This window comes from Dendrobates tinctorius, unplaced genomic scaffold, assembly GCF_039654945.1.
Source record: "Dendrobates tinctorius isolate UK_male_01 unplaced genomic scaffold, ASM3965494v1 ptg000051l, whole genome shotgun sequence".
NCBI classification, from domain to species: Eukaryota; Metazoa; Chordata; class Amphibia; order Anura; family Dendrobatidae; genus Dendrobates; species Dendrobates tinctorius.
The window spans coordinates 14,409,825-14,428,892 of record NW_027361719.1 but is presented as its reverse complement, the minus strand read 5'-3'; the positions used below and the strand labels follow the sequence as shown (position 1 = coordinate 14,428,892).

General features: G+C 43.6%; 1 protein-coding gene across 3 annotated transcripts in view; it reads left to right on the top strand.

Annotated features, from left to right (window-relative positions):
* KIF5A (kinesin family member 5A) overlaps nucleotides 1-19,068 on the top strand; it is a 176,249-nt gene that overhangs the window by 124,277 nt on the left and 32,904 nt on the right. For 2 of the 3 annotated variants that reach the window (XM_073576815.1, XM_073576817.1), the window contains exons 18-23: nucleotides 1,623-1,687; nucleotides 3,021-3,130; nucleotides 4,397-4,498; nucleotides 6,894-6,954; nucleotides 7,039-7,110; nucleotides 8,403-8,507. In XM_073576815.1, the coding sequence (XP_073432916.1) occupies nucleotides 1,623-1,687; nucleotides 3,021-3,130; nucleotides 4,397-4,498; nucleotides 6,894-6,954; nucleotides 7,039-7,110; nucleotides 8,403-8,507 (515 nt within the window). The remainder of the gene's footprint in view (nucleotides 1-1,622; nucleotides 1,688-3,020; nucleotides 3,131-4,396; nucleotides 4,499-6,893; nucleotides 6,955-7,038; nucleotides 7,111-8,402; nucleotides 8,508-19,068) is intronic. The other variant, XM_073576816.1, reaches the window with a different exon arrangement.

Sequence of the window (19,068 nt, the reverse complement as noted above, 5' to 3'; positions counted from 1 at the left end):
GTCAGTGCACAGTGTATATAGTCTGTGCACAGTTTGTGTATAGTCTATGCAGAGTGTGTATAGTCAGTGCACAGTGTGTATATAGTCTGTGCAGTTTATGTATAGTGTATGCAGTGTGTGTATTGTCAGTACGCAGTGTGTATATAGTCTGTGCACAGTTTGTGTATAGTGTATGCAGTGTGTGTATTGTCAGTGCGCAGTGTGTATATAGTCTGTGCACAGTTTGTGTATAGTCTATGCAGAGTGTGTATAGTCAGTGCACAGTGTGTATATAGTCTGTGCAGTTTATGTATAGTGTATGCAGTGTGTGTATTGTCAGTACGCAGTGTGTATATAGTCTGTGCACAGTTTGTGTATAGTCTATGCAGAGTGTGTATAGTCGGTGCACAGTGTGTATATAGTATGCGCAGTTTATGTATAGTGTATGCAGTGTGTGTATAGTCAGTGCAGTGCACAGTCTTTATATATTGTTTGCAGTATTTGTATAGTGTGCAGTATGTGTAAAGTACGGTAAATGGGTTGTGCATAAAATGTTTCCATAAAAGCACATGAAAATCAAACATAGGAAATAATACAAAAATACAACAATGTATCCCTACATCTACATGTCACAAATGGAGCGTGTTGCATTTATTAGAGTAGGAATACCATTCTTTTACTAAGGAGATATAACCCTTGGAAGGTATTGAAAAGATTGGCATAACTCGGTGCGAAGTGAGTACCCATAGCACAACCCCACTGCCGATAGGACAGACCCTCAAAGGAGAACACATTGTGTTCTAATACTAAGGATATGCTCTGCAATAGGAAATCCCCTTGATTGGTAGTCATTGATTTGTCTTGGTTGAAGTAATATTCTGCTGCCTTAATGCCCAAATCGTGTTTAACGTTTGAATTTAAGGAGCTAACATCTAACGTGAAAAAGGAAAATTCAGATGGAAGCACCAACTGATTAAATTCCATAATTAGATGGAATAAAGCCCGAATATAAGATGGTAAACCAGCCACATGTGGCTGCAAAAAAAGATCAATGCAGTGAGATAAGTGTTCTGTTATAGAGTTGACGCCTGAAATAAAGGTCAGTAGGAACATCTTGTTTAGCTATACACCTGATGACGGAGCCTGATCGGCTCTGAAACGCGTAGTATGAGTAACAATGAAGCTTTACACTTACCCTGCGAACCCCCGTCTCGCCGGCAGTGCTCAGCTGACCGTGCTATTTTCAAATCACATGAGTATAGGAATGACTCCATTATTATATCATTATTTTTACTAGTTTCCATCTTCTGAAACATTGAGCCCAGTTCATTAAGACTGGCATTGTACCCTCCTGTCTACAGGAAGGTGGATGCCGCTTCATAAATAAGGCGCCTCTTATCACCTCCATGCTCACCGCCAGAAATGGTACTTCTGTCCATTTCTGACATACAGGTGGCTTAGCTCTGGAAGAGGTTGTGTCACTTAATTCATGTACATTGTCCCTCTGCGTTACCTGGGCCTGACAAGAAGAAGTAAACGCATCCATGTGTGGGAGGGTTTTATCAGCGCTCACTTTTAGATGACGCGTCTGGCCATATGACTGACCATGATGGACAATCAGCCCTGTCTCTTTTACTTGGTAGAAAATGCGACAGACGTAGCAGTGAAGGATAAAGAGCAGGATGCGGTGGAAGCCAGCGAGGTGAAGGTCAGTATATCTGGTGACTTGTCAGGCTGACAGTTTTTATTATTCACAGTGCCCATTTGATGTATGTACAGTATGAGGGCCTGCTCTTCATGGGATTACTTGTATTTTTAAACACCATTAATTTTGCCATTTTCATCTGGCTCCAAACCTCCATATTTTCTGTTATTCAACTGGTAGAAAAAATGCAGAAGTGTCGGTCACCATTTTCTGAGACCTGTCACATTTTTACCTCTCCATCAGTGGAGTTGAGTGAGGTTTTTTTTTTTGTAGGGGCGAATTAATGTTTCCATTAATACCATTTACAGCTACTTAAGTTTTGATCACTTTTTGTTGCATTTTTGTTTTAGGGAGGTGTAGTGACCAAATAACAGCAATTCTGGCATTTTGATTTTCTTCTCTTTATATTTTGTTAGATCGTACTTTTACGAATGCAGTAATACCACATCAGTGTATTTTTTTAAATTGCTTTATTTTTAATGGGGGGGGGGGGAGAGTGATTTCAATTGTTAATTTATTATTTTTTTTTTAGATTTTATTTTAAACTTTTCAGTTTTAGTCCTCTTAGGGGATTTGAACCTGTGATCGCCGGAACACTTATACTACTGTATATTCTTGAATACCATGGTATGAAGGCATTTGTACCATGCCGCTCACAGGATTCTTTGCAGACTGTGTCTTTAGACTGCTCTACATTTTTACCCCTGTGAGCAAATCCCCTATAAAAAGTAGCACAAAAAAGGCCCGTATCTCTGGAATTGTATGGAGGATTTAAGAAAAAAAAAATGTAATATTCAGGGGAGCAACGGGAATAAAATAACAGCAAAAACTGGTCACTCTTGGCTTGGTCTTCCTGAAAGTGAACCTGTCAGCTGATATTTGCTGCCCAATTCCTTGAAGGGGGAGCTGCCACTGGTGAAATAAATCATGGAAAACATCTTTAAACTGTACAGAATTTTAGTTGTAAAATTAAAATAGTAATAATGTGGTTTACAATTGTGGGGGGGCCAGTGGGGTGAAAATTTGTATTTTCTGTACATTATAGGCTTGTAATTGAAAAGCTGAATGCGCCATTTACCTAGTGCCGCATAGTTTTTTTGCTCTAGAGATCAATAAAAGTCCCAGAGTGGGTCTTCCACCATCAGCATATCCTATGCCATTATTGACTATAGTGGAAAACTCATTGAATTTGTTTTACAACCAGTGTTAAGAATTAGCAACCCATCAATATAAAGAAAGTCCACTCCATGATGGACGTTATATTCTCATAGACTTTGAGATTTGTAGAGTTTGGTTGTTTCTGTACAAAGTAATGTCACATTCCCCTTTGTATTAGAAGGTCCTGGAGATGCAGATGGAAAGCCACCGTGAGGCCCATCACAAGCAGCTGGCCCGACTCCGGGATGAGATTAATGAGAAGCAGAAGATCATTGATGAACTGAAAGAGTAAGAAAGTGCACATGAGCTGACATATTCCAGAAGACTGGCACATTTGTGACGTCTGAGCATTTGGCCCTTTCATTTCTTTTTGGCCAAATTTGAAGCACCACTTCCTCGTTTTTTGTTTTTTTCAGTGCTGGAGTGGTGCTTTGAATGTAAGCCCCCTACCCCGGTTCTTATACTCACCTTCCAGCAGCTTCACCTTTTACCGATGCCGCTCTGGTCCTGTGGCACCATCTTGTGCCTGTAACTTTTGACTGACCGGAAGTCAGAAGTTACTTCACAAGGGCTCATTGCAAGTCTACGAGAGCCAGAACGAGCCACTCATAGAGAGGTACTGAAAAGTGACCTCTTGCACGTTTCATGAGGCGCTGTGCCAGCAGGTGACTTTTTGCCAGAGACCAACGGGCATGACGCTGGAAAAGGATTAAGGCCAGGATCAGACTTGCGAGAAACTCGGACGAGTCTCGCATCTTAATTCCCGGCACTGCCGCCGGCACTCGGGAGCGGAGCGTGTGGCTGCATGTATTTCCGCTCCCGAGTGCTGGCGGCAGTGCCGGGTATTAAGATGCGAGACTCGTTCAAGTTTCTCACATGTGTGATCCCGGCCTAAGAAGGTGGTAGGTAAGTATCAGTCAGGGGGCAGGGGAATTACATTTAAAGCACCACTCCAGTGGTGAAATTGAAAAAAACCCGCTGGAGTGGTGCTTTAACTTTATGCATGAGAAACTAGGTCGCTCGTTGACTAGACCAGGCCAACTTTCTGTGCCGCATGAAGTCATGGGCTGATGACAGAATTCAAAGGAAGAAGAGGCAATTATTTAATATTAAATGAATATAAAGGGAGCTTTCCTTCTGCAAATTTCCACAGCAGAAAATTTATCGAAATCCATAGCTGAAAAAAATCACTGTGGATTTTGTTGCAGAAATAGAGCAATATGCCAAACAATTAACCCTTTCTATTTCAAAGAGCACAAGCCTGGCACTTAATTGGACATGCTGTAGTGCAAGTCTTTTTTCAGTGCCGATATTCTCCATATACAATTTCTCAGTGGAAAATCTGTGTATACACCCTGGGAGAAGATCCCCTAAAAGTTTCTCAAAATTAACGGGCCCAGAAGGCACTTGCTTTATTTTTTAAAAGCTACGAGTATGTTATTAAATATGAAATGTGTTGGCAATTTTCTTAATTATCTCCAGCACAAAAAATGAAGAAAAACTCTTCTATTTGGAGCAAAATTGATTAATTTAATCAATTCTCTAATTCTTCAGTCTGAACCAGAAGCTGCAGGTGGAGCTTGAGAAGTTGAGAGCCGATTATGAGAAGCTGAAGAGCGAGGAACACGAGAAGAGCCACAAACTGCAGGAGCTGACGTGAGAGTCCATGGAAGGCCGAGCTGCTTAGGATGGGATCATACTTATGTAGCTGCACATAATGCACATTACATTATCATCTCATATTAACTTTTGGTATAAAAGTCTTGTGGGTAGCCAATGGACCTAGTGGTGCAGTAATCCCGAAAATCTGACAATGTTTATATCTGCATCACTCAAATTTTATATAGGTTATTTATTACCAGTGATGGATATAGTGCAGGTTATTTATTACCAGTAATTGATATTGTGCAGGTTATTTATTACCAGTGATGGATATTGTGCAGGTTATTTATTACCAGTGATGGATATTGTGCAGGTTATTTATTACCAGTGATGGATATTGTGCAGGTTATTTATTACCAGTGATGGATATTGTGCAGGTTATTACCAGTGATGGATATAGTGCAGGATATTTATTACCAGTGATGGATATTGTAGAGGTTATTTATTACTAGTGATGGATATAGTGCAGGTTATTTATTACCAGTGATGGATATAGTGCAGGTTATTTATTACTAGTGATGGATATAGTGCAGGTTATTACCAGTGTTGGATATAGATTAGATTATTTATTACCAGTGATGGATATAGTGCAGGTTATTTATTACCAATGATGGATATAGTGCAGGTTATTTATTACCAGTAATTGATATTGTGTAAGTTATTTATTACCAGTGATGGATATTGTGTGGGTTATTTATTACCAGTGATAGATATTGTGCAGGTTATTTATTACCAGTGATGGATATTGTGCAGGTTATTTATTACCAGTGATGGATATAGTTCAGGTTATTTATTACCAGTGATGGATATTGTGCAGGTTATTTCCAGTGATGGATATAGTGCAGGTTATTTATTACCAGTGATGGATATTGTGCAGGTTATTTATTACCAGTGATGGATATAGTTCAGGTTATTTATTACCTGTGATGGATATTGTGCAGGTTATTTCCAGTGATGGATATTGTGCAGGTTATTACCAATCATGGATATTGTGCAGGATATTTATTACTAGTGATGGATATAGTGCAGGTATTTATTTCCAGTGATGGATATAGTGCAGGTTATTTACCAGTGATGGATATTGTGCAGGTTATTACCAGTGATGGATTTAGTGCAGGTTATTACCGATGATGGATTTAGTGCAGGTTATTACCAGTGATGGATTTAGTGCAGGTTATTACCAGTGATGGATATTGTGCAGGTTATTACCCATGATGGATATTGTGCAGGTTATTTATTACCAGTGATGGATATTGTGCAGGTTATTTATTAAAAGTGACGGATATAGTGCAGGTTATTTCCAGTGATGGATATTGTGCAGGTTATTTCCAGTGATGGATATTGTGCAGGTTATTACCTGTGATGGATATAGTGCAGGTTATTACCAGTGATGGATATTGTGCAGGTTATTACCAGTGATGGATATTGTGCAGGTTATTTACCAGTGATGGATATTGTGCAGGTTATTTATTACCAGTGATGGACATTGTGCAGGTTTTTTAATACCAGTGATGGATATAGTGCAGGTATTTATTTCCAGTGATGGATATTGTGCAGGTTATTTATTACCAGTGATGGATATTGTGCAGGTTATTTATTACCAGTGATGGATATAGTTCAGGTTATTTATTACCAGTGATGGATATTGTGCAGGTTATTTCCAGTGATGGATATTGTGCAGGTTATTACCAATCATGGATATTGTGCAGGATATTTATTACTAGTGATGGATATAGTGAAGGTATTTATTTCCAGTGATGGATATAGTGCAGGTTATTTACCAGTGATGGATATTGTGCAGGTTATTTATTACCAGTGATGGACTTTGTGCAGGTTTTGTAATACCAGTGATGGATATAGTGCAGGTATTTATTTCCAGTGATGGATATAGTGCAGGTTATTTACCAGTGATGGATATTGTGCATGTTATTGCCAAGCATGGATATTGTCCAGGATATTTATTACTAGTGATGGATATAGTGCAGGATATTTATTACCAGTGATGGATATAGTGCAGGTTATTACCAGTGATGGATATAGTGCAGGTTATTACCAGTGATGGATTTAGTGCAGGTTATTACCAGTGATGGATTTAGTGCAGGTTATTACCAGTGATGAATATTGTGCAGGTTATTACCCATGATGGATATTGTGCAGGTTATTTATTACCAGTGATGGATATTGTACAGGTTATTTATTAAAAGTGATGGATATTGTGCAGGTTATTACCAGTGATGGATATAGTGCAGGTTATTTCCAGTGATGGATATTGTGCAGGTTATTACCAGTGATGGATATAGTGCAGGTTATTACCAGTGATGGATATTGTGCAGGTTATTACCAGTGATGGATATAGTGCAGGTTGTTTACTCATTTCTTTTTTCATCAGATTTCTGTACGAGAAGCACGAGCAGTCTAAGCAGGATCTCAAAGGGCTCGAGGAGACTGTTGTAAGTAGATCTCACATAGTCTGATGTATCATCATCATAACAAATATTATTGGGAGCCTTAATGATCTGTAATTGCTATCCAAGGCCCGTGAACTCCAGACCCTCCACAATCTTCGGAAGCTTTTTGTTCAAGACGTCACATCTCGGGTCAAGAAAGTAAGTTGACTTCTCATGATCCACAATAGCTTATGTGACTCTCTGGATGGAATATACACCTATTACATGTAAGCTTTGTATTGAACTTTTTTAGGCAGATGCACTGCGTAAAGGGATAGGATTCATTCACTTCCAATGCAAAAGCATTTATCTTCTGCTACTTAAAATTGTTTGTTTAATTAGGACCAGATTGGGTGGAAAGAACAATATAAGGGATCTATTCAGAAATATCTTTGTTATGGTGGCGGACCCGTCAGACGTCTCCCTTGTTTCTCCTATTCGTATGCTTTCCCTGGTTTGGCTGAGAGGGCATGTCTTCTCTATTGGAAGAGAGGAGTAAGCCATTGGCAGACTCTGGCAGCTTATCTCTAGGGAAAACAAAACGAACGGGCAGTCAAATTCAGAATGTCTAATCTTTTTCTTCCCAGACATAATCTTTTATGGAGACTCAGGAGCTCTGATACACATTACATGGCCAGCTGACAATATGCATATGGGGACCTTTAGCTAGAGCAGAATTCCATGGCAAAGTGTGGGCTGAAAATTTGTAGGTACAGTCTGCTTTTTTGCAGAAATTACATCCCCAGTTGCTATGTATCCAGATGAGTCAATCCCAGTATTTTGTACTTATGTGTATGGTAGCCATTGCCATGAACTTTTATACTTTCCACTTAGGAAAGCACTAACTTGGTAATCTGCTGATTATAGATAAGAATGGAGAAGATACCACATGTGCATGACCTTTTTACATCGGGCTGTTCAGAAGTAGGAAAAAGGAATTCTAGTTTTATGATTCATTGTATGTGTCAGAGACATCACTTTATACAGGGTGAATGTTCAAATGTAAAAAAAGCAATCACTATATTTGAATTATCTTACTAATTATGCTCATAACGACTGTTATAAAGGACTGTATAGTACAGTTGGTGCGGATCGTCTCGCAAGACCTGGTCCATCGCCCTCCTTAGTAATCTCTGATCATCAGATGGAAGCCCTGAGAACAGCCTCCTACCTCCTGACATCCTTGGCTCTTCTTTTGATTAGCTCGCCTGGCGGGACATCATCATTACAGCGTGACGCAAATGTGATGTCGCACCTGGCTGGCTAATCAAAAGATGAGCCACAGATGCCAAGAGATAGGAGGTGATTCTCAGAGCTCCTGTCCAGACCAATGGCTGCTGAACTGGGTACTGTACGCCGATTTGTACTGACTCTGCTGTACTGTATAGGTATTAGAATATGACAGACTTGTGTACTGCATCTTCCATTAAATTACCAATGTATTTACATAGAGTGCTGAAATGGAACCCGAGGATAGTGGGGGGATTCACTCCCAGAAACAGAAGATTTCCTTTCTTGAGAACAACTTGGAGCAACTTACAAAGGTTCACAAACAGGTAGGTGATACAGCTATTGTGTACATGAAAGCTAGCTTTACTAAAAACAAAGGAAAACTGTGAAAAATAAAGAAAAGTGTATTTGTTGTTCACAAACGGAGCACGTCATATTGTGTGTGCAAAATGTACTGAGAAATGCCATGAAGAGTCTGTGCTAGTGCATCTGCTTCTGTGCGGCATGAAGAGCTGACATGGACGCTCCTGCTTGGCTGCTGTTATCTCCTACATTATGCCGCGGGATAGAGCGTCGCTGCCAAGTGCATGCCTGTGTTTTTAATCATTTGAGTTTTTATCACCATACATAACTGGATGCAGAGCCTTGCCCATAACTAATTGGGATGTTTGTCCTGTTGCTAAAAGTCATATCTGTAAATCATATTCATGAATAAATGAATGTTAGCGCTATATAAAGATTATTTTTATGAAAAAAAAAGGAAGTGTCGTCTTGGACAAGCTATTTGTCCAGGGCAGATTTAGGAAAACCTGCCATGGGCTTTTATTTTTGAAACGGACTAAGGAAAGGTAGCTAGGTGATCCGTTTCCTCCCCCGTCCGGGTTTTCCATATGGCCTACGGCCACAAGTTGATTGTTAAAACCCCTGCAGTGGAGGGGTGAATGTGTCAATTGGGAGTTTGCAACTTGCTGAGCAGTCTGCTCTGCAGAAGCTCATTCTGTGTGAGTTAACACAGAGCCAGCCGAGCCAACTACTGGCACCCTGCAGCGTTATACGGTGGTGCCGTCGCCCTCGGCAACCGGACTCTCACAGACAGTGTATGCTGGACACTGAGAGTGTGGACATTAAACACATTTGCTGGGAACTTTTCCTGTGGTCACTGTTTGTCACACTGAACCAACCCCGCTGCACTACAATGCCTAATAAGGCCTTCATTCTTGCCTAGTAAGGCCTTCATACTTGCCTAGTAAAGCCTACATGCATGCCTAGTAAGGCTTACATGCATGCCTAGTAAGGCCTTCATACATGCCTAGTAAGGCTTTCATACATGCCTATTAAGAGTGTGTAAATACTAAACTATTAATTATTTATTAGTTATTAAAATTACAAAAAAATGGAGCATGGGGAAAACACTAAGCTTGATTGACTGGTCTCTTCCTGTATTGGCAAAAATCTGTCAATGAACCCGTTTTAGAATAAAAAATAGATCTCATACCTTACCGAATCTCGTGCTTCCCGTAGTTTAGGCAGCATGAAACTGCTGACAGGTTCCCTTTACAGTCACTGTATCATAACATTGGCACTGTAATGGAAATACTAAGCACACATGACAAGAATAGCATATTTTTATTATACCGTTCAAAGATGCTGTTTAGCAAATAGTTAACAGTGTTTGCTCCTTCACATTATGATGTGATTGAAGTAACTTACAAATTAATGTAAGATTTCTCCTCCCTATACCAGGTTTCTTTGCATATGATAAATTGATTACTATAGGAAGACTCTCTTGAATTATTTTAATTTGAGGGTGTTCATGTCAGAAGAACCACAGAAGTCTTAATGTACTATTTCTTTTAAGTCACATTATTATTTGTGATATGTATTGTAGAGATCCATGCTATGACGTTTCTAACATTTGTTCATGTGCAGTATATATCCATGTGCAGATGTATATATACATATACAGGTGCATCTCACAAAATTAGAATATCGTCAAAAAGTTAATTTACTTCAGTTCTTCAATACAAAGAGTGAAACTCATATATTATGCATCAATGCTGCATGGCATGGAGGCGATCAGCCTGTGGCACTGCTGAGGTGTTATGTCAGCCCAGGTTGCTTTGATAGCTGCCTTCAGCTCGTCTGCATGGTTGGGTCTGGTGTCTCTCATCTTCCTCTTGGAAGGGTGTGTGCACACGTTGCGGATTCTGCTGCGGATCCACACTGGATTTGGTCCAGCAACCTGGGCTTCCATAACACCTCAGCAGTGCCACAGGCTGATCGCCTCCATGCCACGCCGCATTGATGCAGTAATTGATGCAAAAGGAGCACCCAACCAAGTATTGAGAACATTTACTGAACATACATTTCAGTAGGCCAACATTTCGGATTTTAAAATCATTTTTCAAGCTGGTGTTAAATATTATTTTAATTTACTGAGATAATGAATTTTGGGTTTTCATTGGCTATAATCCATAATCATCAACATTAACAGAGATAAACCCATGAAATAGATCACTCTGTCTGTAATGACTCTATGTAATATATCATTTTCACTTTTTGTATTGAAGAACTGAAATAAATTAACTTACTCTGTCGCCTCATTGGGGGACACAAGACCTTGGGGTGTTATGCTTTCTGTCCACTAGGAGGCGACACTATGCTTAATCTGAAAAAGATTTGGCTCTGGCTCCTCCTCCACAGTATACACCCCTGGGCGGCATCCGCCTTACCTCAGTTTTTGCTTAGTGTCGCAAGGAGGCACACCACAAGAAGATTCTTCTTGAACAAATGAAGAAAAGAGGGTCTCTCTGAGACTCCCGGCATGGCTCCCTCCTCTGTCCTCTTTTTAGCGGTACCCGGTTGAGGTAGAGATGGCTCTTCCCCATGTCGATCCCTCCCCAGCCCTTCGGGTGCATGGTTCGAGGTCGAGAACCCTCCTCCTTCCCCAGGCCCTGGGCCTTTTGGGTTGAGGTTGAGGTGAGGAAGAATTCCTCCTGATGGCGGTGAAGCGCCCTCCCTAACCCCCTCTAGGGATGTTAGGTTGAGACGCCACAGGTAGGAGCTGCGTTCGCAGCGCTAACTTTATTGTAGCCCCAGCACTGCTGTGGTCTGCTATGGGGCCGGGGGATGTCATATTTGGGCCACAGTATGCAGGGATTCCTGTCCCTGCGGCAGCGGCAGCCCTCTAAAGGGGTCAAAAAGACCCTTCACAGGGCTGCGCTGCATATATAGGGGCGTCTGGGCGATATGGCACTCATCCGGGGGGGGGTCGGTTCGTTTTCTGCCCCCCTCCGGACTACCGCGCTGCTCTGGAGCCCTTCCCGGGCAGGATTTTGTACTTTAGACCGCGGCTTCGGCCTAAGCCGAAGCCGCCGCCCTTGTTACCGCCCCCGGCCTGCCCCCCTGGATGATGATAATGACGCTGCACAGCGTCATACAGGGGGCAGATCGAGCCGGGAAGGCGCGGTTTTGCCTGGCTGCGCGCCCTTTTTCTGCTCTCCGCCCCTCCTCCCTCCCACCTCTTTACCTCAGGGAAGAGAGCAGCGCTGCTATATTACTCAAGAACGCTGCACAGTCTCCAGGGGGCGCAGAACCGAAGTTTTTCTGCTGGCGCCGGATCTAGGAGCACACCGGTGGGGTAAGGCACAGCAGGATATTATCCTGCTGTGGACGCAGACTCCCTATAGGTTACCTATAGCGCTCCTCTGCATAGCCACCCCTGTAAGGTTTTTGGTCAGAATAACCTGCCGGCACTCAGTGCACTATGTCGGTCTCCAGGTCCGAAAGAAGGAAGAAAAAAAAAAACAAAAAAAAAACAGGTTTATCTGCTGTTACGCAGTCTGTTCAGCCTGCAAAGCCAATCTTCCCAGTGGCAACATGCACCGTACTGCTAGAGTTGTTCCCAAAATGCTGGGTCAGTGCCCCAAGAGGCTCCTGTCACTGTTTCAACTCCACTGACATGCCGGTATGGGCCGCATCTATGTCACAGTCCATAGATACGCTGACTTCCACATTGCTTCAGGCTATGCAGGGTCATATCCCAGCTATAAGCGGACAGGCAGTCCCTGGCAATGCTAGTAGTGAACGGCCCCATAGGTCACGTTCAGCTACGTCCTCCCATGGCTCACGGTCGTCCCGCTCTAGGCAGAGAAACCGTAATTCTAGGTCTCCTAGACCGTCTCTTTCCAGAGACGGGCGCAGCAGATCTCCACAGAGATCTTCGGGCATGGAAAATCGGCGGTCCAGATCTCCCTCCAGACAACGCCTCAGCGATGCGCAGGATTCAGAGGGCATCTGTGACTCCGAATCAGAAAAGGAAACATAGGAGTCTCAGGCTCCTTGTCCTCCTAGCAAAACAGCGCTAGTTGAGGACATTATCACTTCTATTCATCGGGTGCTGGTTTTATCCGATGCTCCCCAAGAACCCCCAAAACATAAGATCTGTTTTGAGGGGTCCTTGAAGTCCCTAAAGTTTTTTTCTGATCACCCAAGCTTTCAGGACATCCTTGATAAGCATTTTTCGCAGCCTTCCAAAAAATTCGCCAACCGTAAATAAAACCGTAAAAAAGGGCTAGATACTCTTTTTTCTCAAAAAGACCAAGAAGTGGACAGATCCACCGGAAATCGATCCCCCTATCTCTAAGCTTGCAGCACAGTCTCTCCTCTCACTGCCAAATAGCTCAACCCTGAAGGATACAGCAGATTGGCAGGTTGAGCGCATGGCACGTTCAATTTTTGAGGCTGCAGGAGCCTCCCTGGCTCCCGCGTTCACCTCAACGTGGGCAGCCACGGCCATTCTGGAATGGGCCAAAAGATTGCAGGAGAGCCTCCAAAAGTCTGCTCCTCAGATGTTCGATCAACTAGTTCAGATAGCGGTGGTGGCAGATTACATATGCCTTGCAGCTTTTGATTCTGCAAGAGGCGTAGCAGGTATAGCAGCGAATGTAATTACAATCAGACGTATCCTCTGGCTGTGAGAATGGGAAGCGGACGCGTCTTCAAACAAGCCTCTTACGGATCTCCCATACGTCAGTGGGAGATTTTTTTTCGGGGAAAAATTAGACAAGATGATTTCCAATGCCACGGGGGGTAAGAGTACCTTTCTTCCCCAACCGCAACCTAAACGTACGTTTAAGCGACGTAACCAGGCTAGGTTCCGGTCTTTTCGGAACTCCTCAGGCTAGGCCGCTTCACGTCCTTCACGGAATTACAACCGTTCCCCCTCACAGGGACAACCAAAGGACAGCACAGAGGATGGACAAGAATTTGCGGTCAACATCAGGCCAGGCAAAGCCCAAAGGAGGGAAATTCCAGAATTTCTCCTCGTCATGACTCACGAAATACGGAAGACACCCCACCTGTAGGCGGTCGACTTTTAATCTTTCAACAAGTCTGGCTGCCTATTACAGAGGACAGGTGGGTCAAGGAAATAGTGTCTCTCTCTCCTTCAAGCAGGAGTCATAATACGGGTTCCCGAAAAAGAGAGATTCCGAGGACTCTACTACAACCTATTCGTGGTTCCCAAAAAGGGAGGCAGCGTTCGGCCAATTCCTGGACCTAACGCAACTCAAAAAGTTTGTAAGAGTTCGGCAGTTTCGCATGGAGTCCCTTCGATCCATCATTGCGGCTATGGAACAGGGAGAATATCTCGCCTCCATAGACATACAAGAGGTATACCTGCACATCCCTATTGCGCCTGCTCATCAAAGATCTCTCAGGTTCACAATAGGGCAGAATCAGTACCAGTTCGTGGCTTTGCCTTTCGGATTAGCCACGGCTCCCAGAACATTCACCAAGGCTATGGCAGCCACCATGGATGTCCTACACTCCAGAGGCATAGTGGTCCTCCCATGTCTGGATGATCTACTCATCAAGGCACCTACTGTCAAAGACTGCGAAGACAGCGTCTCGATCACGATCAACACACTAACTCGTCTAGGCTGGCTAGTCAACTTTAAGAAGTCGTCAACTACTCCCGAGTCAGTCACTGATCTTCCTAGGGATCCTATTCGATACCTCCAGGGGTCTGGTACACCTTCCCAAGGACAAGCTATCCGCGGTGCAGTTCGCATGTTAATCCACATACCTTGCCGATCTCTTCGGTTTGCCAGGAGACTCCTTAGCAGAATGGCAGCAATGGAGGTGGTACCATTTGCCCAGTTCCACCTCAGACCTCTTCAACTAGCCATTCTCAGATCCTGGGACAGGAACCCTTTCTCCCTCGAAAGGGAGTTCCGACTGACGGAGTCAACCAGGAAATCACTGTACTGGTGGCTCAAACCACCCGTACTGGCCAAAGGAAAATTCTTTCTTCCCAGTCGATGGAAAGTCCTGACCACCGATGCGAGTCTAACAGGATGGGGTGCAGTGCACCTACTTCACAGGGCACGTGGTCTCCAATAGAAGCAACCATGCCCATCAACATTCTGGAGATACGAGCTATCTTCCTGGCGCTAAAAGTTTTTTGCCATCTGCTGAAGGCCTCTCACATCAGAGTGCAGTCGAACAATGCCACGGCAGTGGCATATGTGAACCACCAAGGTGGGACTCGCAGTGCCCAGGCAATGAGAGATGTGGCGCGTCTCCTTCGCTGGGCAGAAAACAAGAAATCAGTACTCTCAGTGGTCCACAGTCCGGGTGTGGACAACTGGGAAGCCGACTACCTCATCAGACAGGAAATGGACTCGGGGGAGTGGTCTCTCCATCCCAAAATCTTTCGTCGGATCTGTTATCGCTGGGGGACTCCGGACGTGGACCTAATCGCATCTCATCTCAATGCCAAGGTCTCCATTTTCATGGCAAGGACACGCGGTCCGAGGTTGCTCGGGGCGGATGCCCTGGTTCAGGACTGGACTCAGTTCCAGCTTCTGTACATTTTCCCACCTCTTCCCCTGATGGCCAGTCATGAGGAAGATCAAACAGGAAGGAGTTCCGACCATCCTAATTGCGCCGGACTGGCCCAGACGTACATGGTACGCCGACATCCTTCAGCATTACAGCAGACACCCCTTGGCGTCTTCCAGACCGTCCCAATCCCCTGTCTCACGGCCTGTTCTACCACCAGAATTTAGGGACTCTCAATTTGACGGCGTGGCCCTTGAAACCTGGGTTTTAACCCAGGCAGGGTTTGCTCCAGACGTCATTAGAACCATGATCAGGGCACGGAAACCAGCTTCCGCCAAAGTTTATTATCGTACCTGGAAAACGTATTTTACTTGGTGCGACTCTCGCGGGCGAATTCCGTTCCCTTACTCTCTTCCGAAAGTTCGTGGTTTCCTTCAATCAGGTCTGGACGCCGGCCTATCCTTAGGATCGCTTAAGGGTCAGGTGTCAGCGCTTTCAGTGCTCTTTCAGAAGCGTATTGCTAACAAACCACAAGTCAGGACGTTTCTTCAGGGAGTCTCCAGATTGGTCCCTCCTTACAGACGTCCACTGGATACGTGGGACCTTAATTTGGTCCTAACTGCTCTACAGGCACCTCCTTTTCAACCTCTTAAGGAAGTTCCACTTCGAGTTTTATCACAAAAGGTGGTCTTCCTCGTGGCAATCACCTCGCTAGGCAGGGTGTCTGAGCTGTCAGCGCTCTCCTGCAAACAGCTTTTCCTATTCTTCCACCAGGACAAGGTGGTTCTCCATACAGTTCCATCCTTCCTTCCAAAGGTTGTGTCTGATTTCCGCCTCAATGAGGGCATCTCATTACCGACCCTTTGCCCGGCTCCGGTTCATAGAGTGGAGAGGGCCCTGCATACGCTTGACCTTGCCAGGGCATTGCGTATGTGTGTGTCTAGGACTCCACCCTTCCGGAAGTCTGATTCCTTTTTTTCCTTATTCCAGAAGGCATTCACAGGGGTTTACCGGCTTCAAAAGCTACCCTTGCCAGGTGGATCAGGTCCACCATCCATGACGCCTACCGCCTAAACAATTCTCCTATTCCGGCCGGTATCACGGCACATTCCACACGGGCGGTAGGAGCCTCCTGGGCCATTCGACGCCAGGCTTCAGCACAACACGTGTGTAAAGCGGCCACTTGGACTAGCTTACACACGTTTACAAAACAATACAGTGTGCATACTCAGTCCTCAGTGGAAGCGAGTCTGGGTAGACGGGTACTGCAGGCGGCAGTGTCCCAAGTCTAGGGACCTGTCAGCACAATATTCGTCCATTGCTTCCCACCCAGGGACTGCTTTGGGACGTCCCAAGGTCTTGTGTCCCCCAATGAGGCGACAGAGTAAAGGAGATTTTTGTGTACTCACCGTAAAATCTTTTTCTCTTAGTCTCTAATTGGGGGACACAGCTCCCACCCTGTTGCCCTTGCGGGCTGTTATTATGTTGGGTACTCATATTGTTCCTTGAGCTGTACATAGTAGCCTTTGTTTATAGGCTTGGTTATGTTGGATTTGTTATCTCCTCCTACTGCTTGGGTACAAAAACTGAGGTAAGGTGGATGCCGCCCAGGGGTGTATACTGTGGAGGAGGAGCCAGAGCCAAATCTTTTTCAGATTAAGCATAGTGTCGCCTCCTAGTGGACAGAAAGCATAACACCCCAAGGTCTTGTGTCCCCTAATTAGAGGCTAAGAGAAAGAGATTTTACTGTGAGTACACAAAAATCTCCTTTTTTGATGATATTCTAATTTTGTGAGATGCACCTGTGTATATAATAGTTTTTATTGCTTCTTGTCGTTTATGATTTTGGTATTTGTGTAGTTTTCATATTCATTTTCCTGCTCTACTAGCAAAATACATGTAAATTACTGTATTTCAAACTAAAATACCTAAACTAAAATAAAGGATTAGATTATATTTATTGGAAAAAAAATGGATGCAGGTCGTATTTGGTATTGAATAGTGATGATGTACCAGGGTTGCATTTTTCTTGGAAAAACAGTTCCTGTTTTCTAATCTTGGACTACTTCTTTAAAGAGGACCTCTCACCAGGTCAAAAGTCGCCATTTTTGCTACTATTTTATTCCCACTGCTCCGCCTGAGTATCCATATTTTTGTTTTTTTGAAAATCCCCCATACGGTTCCAGAGATATGGGCCTTTTATTCTAGTGCTAACTTCTCTGGTCTCTCCCAAAAGGGGCGGTGCTCAGAGTAATTATGCAGAGCAGCCTAAGTACACGCCCCTAAGGAACCTGGAGAGCCACACCCCCTTGGTAGACCAGACAAATTTGCTCTAAATATATAGGCCAATATCTCTGGAATTGTATAAAGGATTAGAAAAAATAAACATAGAATGGAATACTGAGAGGAGCTGAGAGAGATATCATCACTGCACTTGTGTCACTGGACCCTGCGTTGGCACACTGATAGTCTAGGCATATATTTTATGAGCCTATAGATTACTTTGCATGACACCTTAGGGTATGTGCACACGCTGCGGATTCTGCTGCGTTTCCGCAGCGTTTTTGGCTCTGCAGAAACGCAGCAGATTTTGCTGCGTTGTACAGTACCTTTATTTCCTATGGAAATAAAAAAAAGCTGTGCACATGCTGCGTTTTTTTCCGCGCGGTTTTGCTGCGGTTTACAATCCGCAGCATGTCAATTGTTTGGTGCAGAAACGCTGCGGTTTTACACCTCATCCATTATGAGGTGTAAAACCGCAGGGCAAAACCGCAGATAATCCGCAGAAAAACCGCAGCACTTTGTCCTGCGGATTTCCTGCGGTTTTCTCTACAAAATCCGCAGAGACTAAAAACTACGTGGGAACATACCCTTATTGATTTATCTTTGGAGTGGAACTTTTACAGAATAGTCCTGTAAGCACGTTAACTTGTCACATTTCGTTTTGTTATGCAACCCATAGGTATTCATGACAAAAAGGTACTCTGTGGGGCGGAACATTGATCCTTAGGGTAGAATAAATTCAGAATGTTGGAAGTGCCGGAATTGTGTCAGTTAAAAGCTCCACGTAATAGGCAGCGCAGTGTAAATTGGAGGTGTTATCCCATTTCTCTTTGTACTTTGCCATTCAGAAGTCCAGAAATGGCAATACAATCATATATGCTGTATATGATATACATTTTGTAGTATCTTTATATCGGTTTAGGATGGCGTTTCTCTGTAATGTTATATGTCTTTGTTTCTTTTAGGGTTTTTTTTCTGATTTTCATTGACTTATTGTAATCATGTGTAGAATTTTTTTTTTCCATTCATTATTGCAAAATAATGACTGCTGAAAGGGTGTTTTTGTCAGATTGTTTTTTTTCTTTAATACCTGCTGATTAAGGCTTGTTTCACACTTCCGTTGTTGTCTGTCAGTTGTTATCCGCGAAAATGACGGAAAACGGATCCGTGAATGTTGTGAGATCAACAGGTGTCACCGGACCGTTCTTTTGATGGATCCGGCGAAAGTGAAATTTTAAAGGAACCGCAGCCTGGAAGGAAAGAGAGAGCGAGGGAGAGCGAGAGAGAGAGCGAGGGAGAACGAGCGAGAGTGAGAGAGAGAGAATCTTTTTTACGATCCCGGAACAGCATTACTTGGTTATAAATGATCCCGGAGCAAAACTTCCGGGCATGCGCGCATGAAAACAGCTGACTGTCAAGAAGAAAAAACGTTGCAGTGTCCGTCTCATCCGCGCTGGAGCCAGAAAAATTTTGGCGGATCTGTCAAAAAACGGGGGTGACGGACTACCGTCAGTCAAGATCTGTCAATAATGTAAGTCTATGGGGGAAAAAACGGATCTGCCCCTTTTTTGGCGGATCCGGTTTTTTTTTTTTCAAAAAATTGGCGGATTATGACTGACGTGAAAAAGCTGAAGTGTGAAAGAGGCATAAGGAGTCATCGTTACATATTTGTAATGCTGTTTTAGTAAAAAGAAGACCTTTTGGAAAAAATAACAATATAAATAGATTGTCATGTGCTCCTTGTGTGTCACTGTGAAA